General features: G+C 38.6%; 1 protein-coding gene across 1 annotated transcript in view; it reads right to left on the reverse strand.

Moving 5' to 3' along the window:
* Positions 1-17,976, reverse strand: part of TANC2 (tetratricopeptide repeat, ankyrin repeat and coiled-coil containing 2) — a 413,117-nt gene that overhangs the window by 83,623 nt on the left and 311,518 nt on the right. The window contains exons 10-12 of the mRNA XM_042783546.1: positions 15,489-15,720; positions 9,906-10,072; positions 5,696-6,303 (exon numbers count right to left, since the gene is read on the reverse strand). Of these exons, the coding sequence (XP_042639480.1) occupies positions 5,696-6,303; positions 9,906-10,072; positions 15,489-15,720 (1,007 nt within the window). The remainder of the gene's footprint in view (positions 1-5,695; positions 6,304-9,905; positions 10,073-15,488; positions 15,721-17,976) is intronic.

Below are 17,976 nucleotides of genomic sequence, written 5' to 3' on the forward strand. Positions count from 1 at the left end.
CTTTCCCTTTCTTCACTGGCCATGAAATTTGCTGCTCTGGTTTGATCTCCAAGAAATCAGGTCAAACTAAATAAGGCTTCCAAATCACAAGAGTGTATCAAATTCACAAGAAGCCACCTGTGTTTCATTCAAACAGTTAAAAGCAAAGCAGCAAAGTCTTCTAATTTCCATATCAAAACCTTACACATACATGTATTTGCATACACACACACACAATAAAAATGATCTGAGAGTTGTCACTGGGAAATAGAGGGTAGATACCATGAAAACAAAGATACTGAGGAAAGGAAACAGAGAAAAAAGAGTGGGGATTCATTAGAGGTTAACCTAAAGCTATGCAGACAGATTAAGCAGCAACTGGACAGCACTACAAAGCTTGTGCCAACTGTCTACTTTTATCAGCCTCAAATTTCCACTATCAAAGTCACTAACGGATCAGATGGCAGGGGCTGGTGACTTATCTAAAATCCCTTATTTAAAATGAACAAATTGCCTGGAATGGGTTTTCTACCCACCCATTAACATAGTGGCAGGGATTGTTTATTAGATCAGTAGGCTAATCCGGTATCTCAGTGCACAAGGGAGTAAAACATGTTGCTGTTGTTTGTTATGTGCTGTTGAGTCAGACCGAACTCACAGTCGACCCCTCCTTGGGTTTCTGAGGCGGTATCACTACGGAAGTAGATTGCCCAGTCTTCCTTCCGAGAAGTGGCGGCTGGGGGTTTGAACCGCCAGCCTTCTGGTTAGCAGTCAAATGCCTGAGGCACCATGCTACCAGAGCTCCAGATTAATTTCAGAGGCAAGAAGTACAACAGTGATGAATAGTGGGAAATAATCAGAATAAGATGACAAGGGCTAAGGGTTGTGAGTGCTTTGAGAAGCATACTTTTACCTAGACTGCAAATCCAAATTTTTTTGATGTGGTTAGATTCTTCAGTGATACTTCTCTTACAGTTTGATAAACACACACACACACACACACACAATCTCATCCTGTAAGCCAAGAAAAGATATTATCTATAATTCACTCTTTCTGTGACAACTGTATGTCTCTGCAACACTAGGCCATTTTCTCTGGGATGTCAATTCTCTGCCTTGATTGATTCTAGGACAATAGGCAGCCTGATACTTAAAATCAAGAAAACTCAGCCTCAGCTGACCTCTGGCCCTGCTATTTCCTCTTTCCAGGACCATCCTCAGATTATTGAGTCTTTTTAGTTTAGGCAGAAGCTATCTCCCTGGGTGGCCTAATTCTGATGAAGATCAATTACTTTTTGGCTTCAGTAGAATATACTCATCTGTGTCTAATTCCCTAATAAGGTCAGTAAGTTTAGGGTGAACAAGTGAGTGTTGAAAGCACAGGAAAATGGACTTGAAGACAGAAAGATGCTCTACTGCTTCCTTACACAGAGTGCTCCTTACACGGAGACATGCATGTCAGGCACTGGCCTACCTGGTGTGATTTCAAAGGCACTGAAGTGGTCAGTGTGGTTTATCAAAACAACAGAATCCTGAAAAGAGGTTGGGGAGAAAGTGGAGAACGGAGGGGTAAACACTGTGCAGTAAGTAGAGGCTGAAGACCACAAAGACAAACCCTGACTGGAGAGAGTCCTGCTAATCACTCTTGCCTGAAATGGAAAGCACTGTATACAGCCAGTTTCTTTGAAAGGCCAGCTTGGGCTTTGCCAGTAGCATTAAATTCTTAGTGAATTTCCATCTCATCGACACAGGGAGCCTCAAGCTCTGAGATCAATACTTTAGTAACCAAGTTGGTGCCAGACAGTACTGGATAGGAGGCTTAATTCTAACTGAAATAAAATCTAAAGGAAACTTTTGTGAAAACCCCTGATCCTATTTACAATTTTATCTCTGTGATTAAGTGTAACATGATGATCCCTCAGCAGCCACGAGTGTTATTCAATCTAGGGAACAGACGATACAGTATGTGAAGTTAGATAAAAGTGTCTGCTCTTCTTGTCCCTGTGCATCAGATGTTGCAGCAATGCTTCTAGCTAATAAACAGCGTTGAGAAGACAAGCCTATAGAGTCATGATATGCTTTCATAAATAATGTACCTTCCCCTCTGGGAGGGTCTGAGGGTTTCCATCTGTTCTTACTGCTGTTAGCTCCCGGTGAGTTGGTTCTACCTCATAATGACCCTGTACAACAAAATGACATTGTCTGGTCATTGTGATCCTCACAGCTGTTGCTGTTTGAGCCCACTGTTAAAGCCACTGTGTCAAACCATCTTGTTTAGGGTCTTCCTCTTTTTTGCTGATCCTCCACTTTTCTAAGCATGATGCCCTTCTCTCCAGGGACTGGTCCCTCCTGATAACAAGTCCAAATGTGTGAGATGAAGTCTTACCATTCTCACTTCTAAGGAGCATTCTGGCTGTACTTCTTTCAAGACAGACTTGTTCTCGTCACCTTCTGGCATTCATGGTATATTCAACATTCTTTGCCAACACCATAATTCAAATGCATCAGTTCTTTGGTCTTCCTTTTCACTGTCCAGCTTTCACATGCACATGAGGCAACTGCAAATGTCACGATTTGGGTCAGATGCACATTAGTCCACAAAGTGCTATCTTTTTTTTTTAAACACTTTAAAGAGGCTTTTTTTTTTTTGTAGCAGATTTGCCCAGTGCAATACATCACCTGATTTCTTTTTTTAATAATTTGTTTTCTTAATTGCTGCTTTCATCAGCATTGATTGTGGACCCAGGCAAAATGAAATCCTTGACAATTTCAGTCTTTTCTCCATTTATCATGATGCTGGTTATTAGTCCAGTTATGAGGATTTTTATTTTATGTTGAGGTGTAATCCATACTGAAGGCTATAGTATTTGATCTTTATCAGTAAGTGTTTCAAGTCCTCTTCACTTTCAGCAAACACAATTGTGTCATCTGTATGTCATAGGTTGTTAATAAGTCTTCCTCCAATCCTGATGCCATATTCTTCTTGCTACAGTACAGCTTTTTGGACTATATGCTTAGCATACAGATTGAGTAAGTATGATGAAAAGATACAACTTTGACACACACCGTTCCTGATTTTAAACCATGTAGTATCCCATTGTTCTGTTTGAACAACTGCCTCTTGGTCTATATACAAGTTCCTGATGAGCACCATTAAAGGTTCTGGAATTCCAGTTCTTCACAATGTTATCCCTAATTTGCTATGATCCACATAGTCAAATGCCTTTGTATACAGTCAATAAAATCCAGGTAAATGTCTTTCTGGTATCCTCGGCTGTCAGCCAAGATCCACCTCATATAGCAATGATACTGCTTACTGCACATCCTCTTCTGAATCTGGCTTGAATTTCTGGCAGTTCTCTGTTGATATACTGCTGCAACCATTTTTGAATTATCTTCGGCAAAACTTTACTTGTGTGTGATATTAATGTTATTGCTAGTTAATTTCTACATTCTTTTGGATCACCTATTTTTTGGAATGGGTACAAATAAGGATCTCTTCCAATCAGCGGGCCTTCCAAATTTCTGGGCATAAATGAGTGAGTGCTTCCAGCATTGCTTCCTTTTTTTGAAACATCTCAGTGGTACTCCATCAACTCCTGCAGCCTTGTTTTTCACCAATGCCTTTAGTGCAGCTTAGACTTCCTCCTTCAAAACCATTAGTTCTTGATCATATGCTGCCTCTTGAAACGGTTGAATACTGACCAGTTCTTTTTGGTACAGTAACTGTGTATAACTTCCATCTTCTCTTCCCTTGATACTTCCTTCATTGTTCAATATTTTTCCTGTAGATCCTTCAATATTGTAACTTGAGGCCTGTCCTCTGTTGGACACTGTTAATTCAGTGGTAGTCTGGCTGTCTTGAATCCTCTGAGACATTCCAGGCTGGGAGAGCAGATCAGCAAGCAAAGTCTCTCTGGGAGCTGATCTCAAAGTGTTTGTTAGGCAATTGTAGTCTGGTCTTTATTTCTTATTTATGTGGTTGCCAATTCTATGTATTTAAGCAATGGCAGCAGTACTAGTGGGATTTAGAGTAAAATCCTCTTGGAAACACTAAACAATTCACACAAGAGATTCAGGCTTATTTGTATTTTTTGTTTTGAATCTTGTGCCCCAAAATGCTAAGCGCAAAAGACTGTTGCTCCCTGTCCAATTAGTCCCAGGATTCAGTTAAGGTATACCTGAAGAGTCTATTTCTGCAAAGTGAGAGGAGGAAAAAGAACACTCCCTGAACACTTTCTGTGCTATGTCACACTATAGTATTCTAGGCATTATATCACACAACCTCACTTAACTTTCAACAACTTTAGGAAGACGGCATTATCATCCCCTTCATGTAGATAAGAAATCTAAGTCTCAGAAACATTATGTAACTTTCCAAAGGTCACATTTAGTTTTCAGAAGAGGTAGGATCTATACATAGGTAATCTGACTCTAAAATTCATGTTCTTTCTGCTACAGCATATTTCTTTATAGAAGTTACCCTCTCGGGAAAAATACTACAAAATCTACTGCCTACCTTAGTATCTTCATGAGAATTTGGAATTTTCTAATGAATCAGCATGAAGTAGGCTAAGCAGCATGTCCATAAGTACAGCTGTCTCTATTAAGGCCTGGTGAAGAACATGGCCACAAGGGTAATAAAACCACAGCACGGTCTGAGATGTTTAGTCTCTCTGATGAATCATAAAATGAGGCACTGTCAAACTTGGTCTAACTTCTTTTTGAGCCAGAATAAACTCTGCATTTGTGAGTTATGTTGGTGTCTTACTTCCAGGAATTCAGGAATATGTTTACTTTTGAAAACACCAAATTTACTAAAGGAATAATTCTTTTTAAAAAGTATTGTGGAGGAGTAGAAAGCACACCCTACTAGAATACCAGAGAACTAGGTTCCATCCAAGAGAATGAGAAATAGTTTCATATCTAGTCTGGTTTGCTAAGTTGAAAGACTCTCAAGTCAGGACCAAGGTCATTGGGAAAGAGTGTTGGGGTCAATCAGTGGTGTCTGCCATGGGGTCACGATGATGGGTGAGTGGTGGTGTATACTATATATTTGCCATCATTATTCAGTCCTTCTTTCTTCCTCCATCTATTTACTTTATGACCCTGAGTAAGTGATTCAGCATCTTAATGCCTTTACAATAAAATGGGGATAATGATACCTTATTTGTTGAAAGGCAGGGAGGAGTTAAACCAGAGATAGCTGATCTCTTCAAGTATTTTTCAGCTATCAGGTTTAAGATTCCATTTTCCAGTACAGACTATAGGACCAGCTTTTAATGGGCTTTTAATAGGGTTATTCATTGGTGACCTTATAGTGGCACAGCTTTTAAAAGGGCAACCCTAATTTTTAAATGGTTTTAAATGAGTCAGAGAAAAACATTATCTCAAATCTTTCTTCTTATCTGAAGAATACTGAGGAAGTTGTTAAATGGCTAAGTTAATTATAGCCTGTGATCCTTAGTGGGATCAGAGAAAATTATTCAGGAAAATGTAGGGTAGCATTCTAAATATCCATGCAGATCTAGAGTCTTAAGGAAATAACATTGTGAGGAAATAAATTAAGTTCATTATAGCCTTGCCTTGAGTACAAACAGAGATGATGTTTCCTCTATGTGATGTGTTCAATAAAGAACACTTCTCACCGTTTTCAATATCCATCCCATAAATACAAAATAGGCTCAGATTAGCTTATTACAGATCTATGGCTTACCTGGGGTCACAGAGAAATTTGGTTTTCTCTCCTTCTTCTCTCCAGATAAGCCATTCTCGAAAAGAAGGATGTACAAACATACGAGTCATGTCTCTGCGCTTGATTAGAAACATAGAGAGGTTTTCCATTCTCTGCTGAAAATCCTCCCATTCTAGTGTACCTTCAATGCTACCGGCATTGATGGCCTGGAAGATATGTTCATCAGTCAGTGGGTGGAGAGAGGCCACTGCCACATTCAGGAGAGGCATCACCCGGTCAAAGGAAGACTGGGTAGGGAACTTCATATTGCACTGGAGTAAATAAACCTCAGAGAGCGAAACAGGAACTACTTTGTAGCTAGAGCTCTTTAACACTAGATAGCCTTTCTCTATGAGGTCAAATGTGAGTTTCAGATATAGATAGGACCCTTGACTGAGGGTCTTGAGATGAGAACTGAGTTTGCCAAATGTAGTGTTGTCCATTTTGCCATTAAGTGAAATGTTATTCTGGATCTCTGAGCTGCTGTGTATCCGGTGCAGGATATAAGCCTGCAGGTCCTGGTCTATGGCTTCATTCTCTTCTAGTCGATCCAAAAAAATCCTATGGAAAGGCAGCAGCTTGGTAATTTCCTAAAATAGATGGAGAGAGAGACAGAAAGACCTTCAGTTTCCCCTAACTCTTGTTGATAAACTATGAGGTCCACAAATTTATCTTGAACTTCTGAGTGGCCAAAGAGGGAAACATGATTACATATTAGTATCCATAGATTAAAACAAATTAGTTACACAGAAGGAATGCAGTTTTTCCTAATATTGAGACGTAAGATCATTTTTTATGGGTTTTCATAAAGGGGAATTTAGGAGTGATTTACTGGGTGAAAATCTAAACAGTACTCCTAAACAAGTGGTATGGTATACATAAAACTTTTCTGTTGTAATCTTTCTCAGTGTAAGCCATGCTATAATGTCAAAGTACAAATCCATAAGAGAACTGTGTAAATACTCAAAGAATGCCATATAAAAATGCTGCTTTCTAAGCCTCCTAATTAAATGACTGAATTTAAACAAAGGTGTCCTGGCGGTGCCTTAGACCAAAGGAATGTTTGTAATCATGCGAAGCACAGTGTCTTGGTGGTCTGTTTGGAAATTTTATTGGGGAAGGTGACAAGGCTTTGTGGTGACTTTCATGCACTGGATTTCATCCTATCTTACGAACTTAAGGACTTTGCTTCTGTAAGGAGCCACTCTCTCTTACATCAATTTCTCCTTAAACATAGACCACAAAGACCTATGGCCCCGTAGTCTACCCAAGACCCTACTTTTCTGTATCCATTTTCAGTAAAATCCACAGGAAAGTTTACTTGCTATCTCCAATCCTGCCTTTCCCATTCTCTCCTCATTTGGCTCCTATCAGGATTTCAGTCCTACCACTTCAATGACATAGGTCTTGTCAAGATTATCAATAATTTGACCTTGCCAAATCCAATAACCAAGTTTCAGTTCTCATCTTCCTTAACCTGTAGTAGTGTCTGACACATGTGATCACACTTTTCGTTGCACGTGCCCCTCACTTTCCTCCTCGTTTGCTGTTTCCACCCAGCCTTTTTTTTTTTTTTGCCGACTCCTCTTTCATTTCCTAGTCCTTTCAGGGCTCAGGTTACTATTAATTTCACTTCTCTTGTCATCCGCATTTCCTAGGATGTTTTATTTAGTGCCATGGTTTTAAATACCATATATATGCTGATGATGCCTAAATTTATGGTTTTAGCTTAGTCATCTTCCCTGAGTTTCCATTTTATAGCTTTCTCTACTCAACATTTAGACTTGGATGCTTCACAAACTTAATGTGACCAAATCAGAAAACTGAGTTCTGTTCCCACCACAAACCTTCCATATGTCAATGAAAGGCGTTACCATGAACCCTACCACGAAACAGGAACAGGTATCTGTGATTCTTCTCTTTCCTTTAAATCAGTGTTTATTCAGGTGCTCACCAAAATCTCAGGATTCATTCTTGAATCTTGTTGCCTGCTCATACCCACATTCAATCCATCACCAAGTCCTTTTGAGTTGCCTTCAAAATATAGTCCAAATATGACTATATCACATGGCCTCCACCATTACCACTCTAGTCTAAGCCACCATTATCTCTTACCTGTACTTTTGCAACAGTCTCTTACCTGTCTCTACTTTCATTCTTGATCTTGTACATTTTATTATCTACAAAGCCAACAGCCAAAGGATCTTTTAAAAAGGTAAATCAGATTTCATCACTTTATAAAGCTCCTTGGAGAGGCTTTCCTACCTATCTGATCTAAAATAACACCATCCCTATTTATCCTTTTTATTTGTTTTCACAGCATTTAAAACTACCTGACATTTTAGTATACATTTATTTTTTACTTATTTATTATTTGTGTTCTTCACTAGAATTTAAGCTCTATGAGGGCAGGGCCACTGTCTGTCTTGTTCATTGTTGTATTTCCAGCCCCTTAGGCAATGCCTGACACACTTAAATGGTTAAGAAATATCTATAGAACTAATGAAGGATTACATATGAGGGTTCATTTTTAAAAATCTATGAAATATTCCACTATTAGAGCAGAATGAAAAAATTAAAAAAAAAAAAAAAAAACCTTGGCTGAAGTGAATGAAGTATCTGGGAAGTTATTGCAGGTCTTGCTGCATGGAGACACTGAAATTTGGACTTTGTAGGTTAGTATGTACTTTTTCTGTTCTTTGGCAGAGCTGAAAAAAGTCATCTGTTCTACCCAATCACACTTAGAAGTTATTTTGAGACTGCATGTGGCATTATGTAAAAATACGTACGAGAATAACATATAAGCATCTATTTGGACTTAATACTAGACAGAGAGCATATTCCTAGAGGTTTCTTCTATTCACTGTTCATTTTTAACAACCAAGTTACTGACCAATAATGGTAAATTATATAATTTTAATTATAAAGATGATACACATATATTGATTTATCTACATTCTTGAGCTCAAATTACTTTGAGATTAATGACAAATATCTTCAAAGTGGCAGTTAGGATTAGTTTTTGATCATGGAAGGAATTAAAACCAATTATCTAATACATAGGAATTATACTAGGTGTCTGGGACAGGTGAAAAATAAGTTCAGACTATTTTCTGTAAATTACCAATTGTTACTGGGGACTGCATCAAAATAGTGGATGACTATACAATGTATGAGATTTTAATGTTCATCAGAAGAGGCAATGTTTCTTTGAAAAGGGTGAGAATCACTGTTCTGAACCAGGTGTGAATATGTAAGTGGGAGATACTCAGCTATAATGAGAATGTTGGGGAAGGTGAAATCACTTATCCTTAGCCCATATATCCTCATACACATTCCTGGTTCTACTTCTATGTTAATAAATGATCACTGAGTGAACAGGGAAGATAATTTAAAAGAACACTTCTCTCTCTATTGCAGAAAATTTAATAAATAACCTAATTTATTGCCAATGAGTCAATTCTAACTCATAATGACACTGTAGGACAGAGCAGAACTGTCCCAGAGGGCTTCCAAGGCTGTGTATCTTTATGGAAGCAGACTGCCACACCTTTCTCCCATGGAGTGGCTAGTGGGTTCAAATCACTGACCTTTCATTTAACAGTCAAGTGCTTTGACCACTATGCTACCAGGACTCCCTAAAATTTAATATAATGCTCTAATATTGGCAATAACTCTTAGAGGAAGGCATATATAGAAGGAAGTCCACCTTCATGTTACAGAAAAGTTGTCTAAGTAGAAGCAAGGGGAAAAACCAGAAATTTGACCCCAGATTACAGACTGGACTGAATTTTGCATAGCAATAAATGATTTAAAAAAAAACAAACAAACAAAAACAAAAGTCAAACAGTAAATTAGAGTGTTAGGGACTTTCTTTGCACTGCTGTTCTAGAACAAAATCTAGAAAAACGGACTTTCTATTCATGTTATTTTTGAGGGATACTTTATCAAAACTCATCTAGAACAATGGGAATGGGAATCGGAGTTAACAGAGCCATATACAGAGAATACTCTATCTAGGTCGAATTTCTTATTCTCAAAACAAACTTTTTTAGGAATTATTCTCATCAATGCTCAAGGACATCACAGAGGTTTAGAAAGAGATGTTATCATTAAGGAAACTAAGATCAAGAACTTTTTCAAGTTAACCTCTCCAAGGGAAATAATTTATAGCATAAAAACAAACACATACCTGTAAACTGGTCCTAACTGTTACAATTAGTTTGAGCCAAGAAGGAAATTTTCCAATCATTTTACTCAGAAATGATACAATTGTATCCCCATAATCCGGTTTGTGAAATTCTGCTTCATTTAATCCATCAATTAAGATGATGAAATCTTCATCTGGGATTTTTCTCTCTGAGATAGAAAGAAACAAATTACTTAATAATTACCAAGTGGATAAGTGAGTTCTTACTGAGTCTTTGAGCACTTATCTGTTTGGGAAAAAAACAAATTAGAAAAGACCCTTCTTACATGTTTTTATGGAAGCTTGGGGCACACAATTTATTATAAAGACATGGAATAATTCATTTAATGAATGTTTTCATCAGGTGTGAAACCTTTTGTTGCGTGTACAATATATAAAGTATGTTGTTGTTGTTAGGTGCCGTTGAATCATTTCCGACTCACAGTGACCCTATGCACAGCAGAACGAAACACCGCCCGATCCCACGCCAGCTCCACGATCCTTGCTATATTTGAGCCCATTATGAAGTATACACATCATCATTTTCACGAGTCTTTAAGTTTATTATCAATCATGACATAGCCTGCATATTGGAGCTATGGAATTTGTACATGGAAGTTCATTTTTCTCTCATACACGAGAAAGTTGACTAGGAGGTATTCTCTCTCTCTTTCTCTCTTTTAATCTGATGGCATTAAAGAGAATAGTATCACATGTGCCTTTAGGAATTTCCAAAAGAGGTTTAATTTGAAGTCCAAAGCGATAATAGGACTATATGTGAATGTGTATTAAAGGAAGGGATAGAGCAATAGAGAAAAAGAATTCAGCTAATAAACAGACTTGAACTAGGCAGGCTAGATCCCAAGATACTACAGAAGTAGCAGCTTCCTTAATTATACCTACAGCAGCCTTAAAAAGAACAGACTCTTGCTTGATCTTCCCTGTGGAGGAAGAGTCAAGAGAAAGAGAAAATTCTCTGTTACTTTTGTGTCCAGCTTCCCCTGGACTCTATAGTAACATAAATCAACAAAATCAGTTTACCTGCAGGGCTAGGCTGAAGAAGAAGGTTTGGTAAGATTTCAGGCCTGCCCTCTTACTAAATGCTTATTGATTCATTAACAATATTTAACAATTAGAGATGAAAACCTCTTAGGCTGAATAAATATTTTAGAAGGAATGAACTGTGAGTAACAAGTAAAAGTTGCTAGTCATTAAGACCGTCCAGATTCTGATGGGAAGAAAGCAGGGAAAAGCATGCAAGAAGTCACTGGATGCCTAAAGTAAGAAACAGGTTGTATCTGAAGAGGAAAAAGATGATGAAGCTGGGGACTTCTGCTCAAGATTGGTTCTTCTACCCTTTAAAAGAGTCAAGAGCAACTGCAACTGTAAATGGTATTTTAGTTTCACACTGGAAAACACACAGATCTTTTCTGCATGATCAATAAGACTTTTTAAGCAAGATACAGAGAGGTGCACAAGACAGGCTGACAACAAAGGTCGATACTTTTACATACAGAGGGCTGCACTATCAGTAATAACTAACATTGATCTATGGGTAGATGCACAGGTAGACAGGCCAGATGATCAGGTATGGGTAGGCAAAAAGGAATATACCCATGACCACACAGGTTTGGCAGATGATATTTCTACATATGTATTTATATGTGCTATAAAAATATCCATACATGTAACCCAGCTAACAGGGAGTAAAGTTATAACTTCTTAGATACAACCAGACACTTTAGGGGCGTGAGTTGCTGAGCCTGCAGGCTCAGGACCATGGTAGCAGGGGACATCAAGCTCAACTGGCATGTCATATACTACACAAAAACATTGTTCTGCATCCTACTTTGGTCAGTAGCAACTGAAATCTTAAAATCTTGCGAGTGGCCATCTAAGATGCAACTTGGTCTCTCCTCGTCTAGAGCAAAAAAGAGTAAAGAAAATCAAAGATCATGGAAACAATTAGTCCAAGGGACTAGTGGACCATGAGAATCTCAGCCTACATACACCTGAGACCAGAAAAACTAGATGGTTTCTGGTTATCACAGCCAACCACTCAGAAAAAGATCAAAATTGGAGATTCTTGATAGAATGAGAGAAAAATGTCAAACAAAACTCGAAATCATAAAAAAACAACAGGTTTACTGCTCTAGTAGAGACTGGTGAAACCCCCAAGATCATGGCCCCTAGTCACACTTTGAGCCTGCAGCTGAACTCATTCCTATGGCTTAACTTTCAGCCAAACAACAGATAGGCTTACAAGGTCAACATCTGCACCAGGGAGGTGTACTTAGAACAATCAACCATGGGAAATCAGAAGGGCAGCATTTGCACAAGGAGAAAGCTCAGAGGGCCGGAATACATAGGAAAGAAGGACACAGGGAAAAGGCAGGAAGTGGGGAGGAAAGCTGGTTACATTGTGGGGACTGCAATCCATGTCATCAAACAAAATGTGTATGAACTGTTAAATGGGAAACAAATACGCTCTGTAACTTTCACCCAAATTACAATAAAGAGTTAGTAAAAGAAATAAGCCTTTTAATTTTTCTCCTAAAATATAAGCATTAGATGTTGATTTTGTTCTTAGGTGCTATTAAGTCGGTTCTGAATCATAGCCACCCTATGTCCAACCGAAGGAAACACTGCCCAGTTCTGCACCATCCTCACAATCACTGCTGTGTCTGAACCCACTGTTGCAGCCACTGTGTCAGTCCATTCGATTGAGGGTCTTCCTCTTCTTTGCTGACCTTCTACTTTATCAAATATGACATCTTTCTCTAGGGACTCACTTCTACGGCACATTCTAGATGGTTATACATGCATAAACTATGTATGTATAACTACGTTACAGATTGTGTCCCCAGAAATCATGTGTTAAATACCTGTCTTGAGAGTAGAGCCAGAATGTCTCTGAGAAGTGAGGATGGGGACTTTGTGTCATATGCTTTGGACGTGTTACCAGCAGGGACCAGTCCCTGGAGAAGGACATCACACTTGGTGAAGAAGAGGGTCAGCAAAAAAGAAAGAAAGACCCTCAATGAGATGGACTGACACTGTTGGTGCAACAATGGGTTCAAACGTAGCCACGAGGAGCACGCAGGATAGGGCAGTGTTTCGTTCTGTTGTATACAGGGTAGCTCTGAGTCAGAACCGACTTGATGGCACCCAACAACAACAACAGCAACAACAACAAATTGATCTAATTATTCCATTACCATTTGATGGAAAGAATTCTCTTGGCATCTTTCAGGAAGATCAACTGACTGTATATGTGTGGGTTTATTTCCAGATTGTCCATTCTGTTCTATTGCTCCATTTATCTATCTTTGGACAAATACCACCATCATTGGAGTGCTGGAGCTGGCTCAAACTGACTACTGAGAACTGATTCTTAAATTTTCATGGATCATATCAGCCTCTTCCCCTTGAGCTAGTTGTTAAACAGTTATGATTACATCACTGCCTGTCATGATTATTACAGCTTTATATTATCTTGAAACCAGGTACATCAAATTTTCTTCTTTTCAAGATTATTTTGGCTATTCTTGGTCCTATGAATTTCTATAAAATTTGTCAATTTCTACAAAAATCCTGTTGAAATTCTAATTGTAATTATGTTGAATCAACAGATCAGTTTTGGGAAAAACTAACGTCTTACCAATGTTGAGTCTTCCAATTTATAAACATGGCATGACTTTCCACTTACTTAGGTCCTCTTCAGTTTCACTCTGCAATGTTTTGTAGCTTTCACTGTGGAGGTCTTACACATCTTTTGTTAAATTTACTCATAAGTATCATGTTTTTTGGTGGTACTAAAAATGGTATTTGTTTCAGTTATCTAATGCTGCATCAAACCAGGAAGGTAGATCAGGAGGTTATTTCATGAATGGTATAGGATTTATTCTTGAAAGACAGGAAGAATTCTGACAGGCAAAGATGTGAGAAGGCATATCAGGAAAAGGAAACTGAATAAATAAATGTATGGAGTGTTTAAGGGCTAGTTAATACCTATTTGCATGTAAACTTAGGGTTCATAGAGGGTAAACATGGGTAATCTGGCTAGAGTAGGTGGTTTCCAGATCATCAAGCACTTTGAATGCTAGATTAAGGAGCTGGAATTTAATTCAGTAGGCAACATTATTGTTGTTACGTGTCATCGAGTCAGACCCGACTCATAGCGACCCCTCCTTGGGTTTCTAAGGTGGTATCACTATGGAAATACATTGCCCAACTTTCCTTCTGAGGAGTGGCTAGTGGATTTGAACCACCAGCCTTCTGGTTAGCAGTCAAGTGCCTTAGGCACTATGCTACCAGGGCTCTCATAGGCAATACTGGAGGTCTTTAAATTGAAAAATGAAGTTCTCAGAGCAATGCTTTACTGTTTCTCTGGAAGCAGCATATAAAACTCTGAAGATTGGAGTGGCTGGGTCCAGGTATGCTATGAATGGCCTAGAGGTGTGCTTAAAAATGAATTCTTCAGCCCTTAGGGCATCTGCACTTGGCATAGCTGTAGGCTCAGGGTTAATCATGTCCAGTCATGAGGAGTCTTGATTTTTTATCCCAGTGTGCTATACAAAATTTCATAATTTTCTAAGGGTGTTATAATGTGGGAGAAGTATTAAATTAGAAAACCAGACAAAAACATGAAGGGGTAGTCATGGATAGCTGAAGAGCCATTGGGGAGACAACAGTAGAAATGAATTTGAGATGAACAGATGTGGAAAGTATCAGGAAGGCAGAATTAAAGGGATTTAGAGATTAACTGAATGTACAGAAAATCTGATTAAAAGTATTTGTGGAGACATTCAAGGTTTAAAAGGGCTAGAGTATGGTCAAGCTAAGAGGTAGGAGAGGTAGAACCGAGGTAATCAGAGTGGAGAGGAAAAAGAAATGGTAATACCCAAGTAGCCAACATGAGGCTGAAATCACTGAGGATGGTAGCCAAGAGACCAGAAATTATAATCATTTTTTTTCTTACAAGGACTTCTGAAACCCTTGAGAAGGCATGTAAGTTTCTCAGGAATCTCATGCGTACTCAAATCCTTTTCTTTGTCTTTCAGCGCTGACATCTCTGAAGAGACGGTTGCACTTAAGCCACATTCAACACTGGAGTGGCAGAGGTGAAAGGGAAGAAAGGAATCCAGTGATTTTTTAGCATACACATAGAGTTGTGTGATCATGCTTATGGTTTCATTTTACTTAAACTGTTAAGAGTAATAGAAAACATCGAACAGACAGAATTGGGGTGTTCATAGAAACGCCACAACATTGACTGGGAAGCCACAGTTTCACTAATTTATCTGAATTCCAGAGAAAGGACTAGAAGCTCTACTACACTATGTACAAAAAAAAATGTATTATATTTGAAAATGAGGATCAGAATATTTATCAAGAGAGGAGGAAGTTATAGTTCCTATAGAATTTTTTACCCCCACTCCCCTGCAACTAAAATCTTTTATCTCCTAACTATATCCTATTCCAGTATACCAGCTATGGAACATTTAGTTTGGCAATGTGATAACAATAATAATTTCCATAGCATGTCCCAAGTGACCTTTCACCTCCTCTGCACCTCATCTGTACCTTTGTGGAGATTCTCCAGGGGCTCTAGGACTCCCCTGCGGAAGGAGGCCATGGGGTCTTGAACACAGGACCGAAGGCTCAGCATGCTCTGCAGGTGAGGCTCCCGGAGAAGCTGTTCCCGATAGGCTGTCAGTTGAGGTGAGCGGCAGAGCAGGGCAGCCACATTGTGGACAAATTCGGGCACCAGGCAGGTGTAGGCATTATCTGCTTGGCAATAGTGATAGGCAACCACCTACAAAAGAAAGATGAGAATGCAAATAAACTTATGAGTAGCAAGAGCAGTAACTATGGTTATTATACGACTATTCTCTAATACTAGCTTCTGTCTCCCCACTCCTTAAGATTTTTTTCAAGTAAAACTAAAAGTTGTCAACTCTGAAACTGTCTGATTCATGTAAGATAGGAAATGTGATACAATTCTGCTATTGTATACATCAACTATAATAATCTACAATTAAAATTTAAAAATAAAAATGGAGCCTTCCCTCTGTATTATTTTTTAGATTGGCCATTGCTTTATTACCTATTTTAAGCACAGCTTAAATAGCCCAAAGAGAAAACTTGGCAGCAATTGATCTGTTCTTTCAATGAACAGTAAATGTCAATGGTTACGTCTACATGGATACAAATCTCTACTTAAAAAAAAAAAAAAAGCAAACAGCAAACCTCTGAATCAATATGAACTTTTCATCATATTTCATCTCCATTGATTCCACGTCAAGGCTAAGCACAAGTGAACAAACCAGTTGCAACTTAACCTTTACCTAAAGTAACAGGATATCAGTTTGAAGAAAAAAATTCTGAAATGCAGAAAAGGGTTCTGCTACTCATTTCAAAGGAGCTCTGGTGGTGCTGTGGTTAAAGCATTGGGCTGCTAACCAAAAGGTGGGCAGTTTGAACCCACCAGTTGCTCGATGAGAGAAAGATGAGGCCTTCTTTTGTAAAGATTACAGCCTTGGAAACACTATGGGGCAGTTCTACTCTGTCCTATAGGGTCACTGTGAATCAGAATTGACTCCATGGCAGTGGGGTAGGTTACTAATTTCATTAAAAATCATCTGTGCTCTTGACTAAATGAAGTTTCATCTAACGAAGGTCAATGCTAAAGTTGCACCTTCTGTGGCTACCTCTCTCCTTTTACTTTCAAACAATTCTTTGGCATTTCAAATACAGTCTCCACTTTTTTACAGAATTCAGACACAAAAATCATTCAACATCTTCGTGAGATATACAGTGTGATTCAAAATTGGTTATTTACTAGACATTTCAAAGTATCTATTATATATACAAGGAGCTCTGGTAGTGTAGTGGTTAAGGCATTGGGTTGCTACCCAAAAGGTCAGTAGTTTGAACCCATCAGCTGCTCTGTGGAAGAAAGATAAGGCAGTCTGCTTCTTTAAAGATTTACTTAAAAACCCAGTGGAGGGTCGCTATGAGTCAGAATCAACTCAATGGCAGTGAGTTTGGTTTTGGTTTGGTATTGTAAGTACGGAGCCCTGATGGCGCAGTGATTAAGTGCTCGGCTACTAACTGAAAGATCAGTAGTTGAAACCCATCAGCCACTCTGTAGGAGAAAGATGTGACAGTTTGCTTCTGTACAGATTTACAGTCTTGGAAACCTTATGGGATGGTTTTACTCCATTCTGACCATAAGTCAGAATCTACTCAATGGCAGTAGGCTTTGGTTTATTGTTATGTATATGTTAACATAAGGAGCTCTGGTAGCATAGTGCCTAAAGTACTTGACTGCTAACCAGAAGGCTGGTGGTTCAAACCCACTGGCCACTCCTTGGAAGGAAGATGGGGCAATCTACTTTTGTAGTGATACTGCCTCGGAAACCCAAGGAGGGGTCACTATGAGTAGGGTCCGACTCGAGGGCACATAACAACAACAACAACAACATTGTTTGCATAATCTATCAAAAACACTTGGTATTTCCCTAAAAATTATCTAGTGACATCATCTACAACTTCTTCTATGGATAAAAATAGGAAGCAAACCTGAGAATGTAGATTTTTCTTCAGTTTCTCACTGCACCAGAGCTCAGTGACAGATATTAGATCACTCTCTACAGCTTTGAGGAAGCCACCATGGCCATCCACATTGAGTCACTATTATAACCTCTTAGAAATGGTTCAGAATCAGTCCACCCTCAGTAAATCAGCTGGGAAAACCTTTCCTGGTGGTAAATTCTTACTTCTCAAAATGAGTTGTCTAAATTTCATTTTCAGTTCTGTCTTACTTATATTAATTATTTGTTAAATCTAAAGTTCTCCTTATGTTAAATCCCTAAACTATTTATTAAAATAATTCTGCCAAAAATATATCTGATATGACCAGAGTTGTATTGATTCTTTGGAAGAAGACTGAGTGAATTTTAGATAACTTTTATTAGGGAAGAAAGTAAAGGGCAGGCCTATAGGTTTTATTGTTGGCCACCATCAACTCGATTTCAACTCATAGCTACTCTACAAGACAGAACAGAAC

The sequence above is a fragment of the Orycteropus afer genome, unplaced genomic scaffold, assembly GCF_000298275.1.
Source record: "Orycteropus afer afer isolate SDZICR_OR568_19922 unplaced genomic scaffold, OryAfe1.0 scaffold00018, whole genome shotgun sequence".
In the NCBI taxonomy this organism is placed as follows: Eukaryota; Metazoa; Chordata; class Mammalia; order Tubulidentata; family Orycteropodidae; genus Orycteropus; species Orycteropus afer.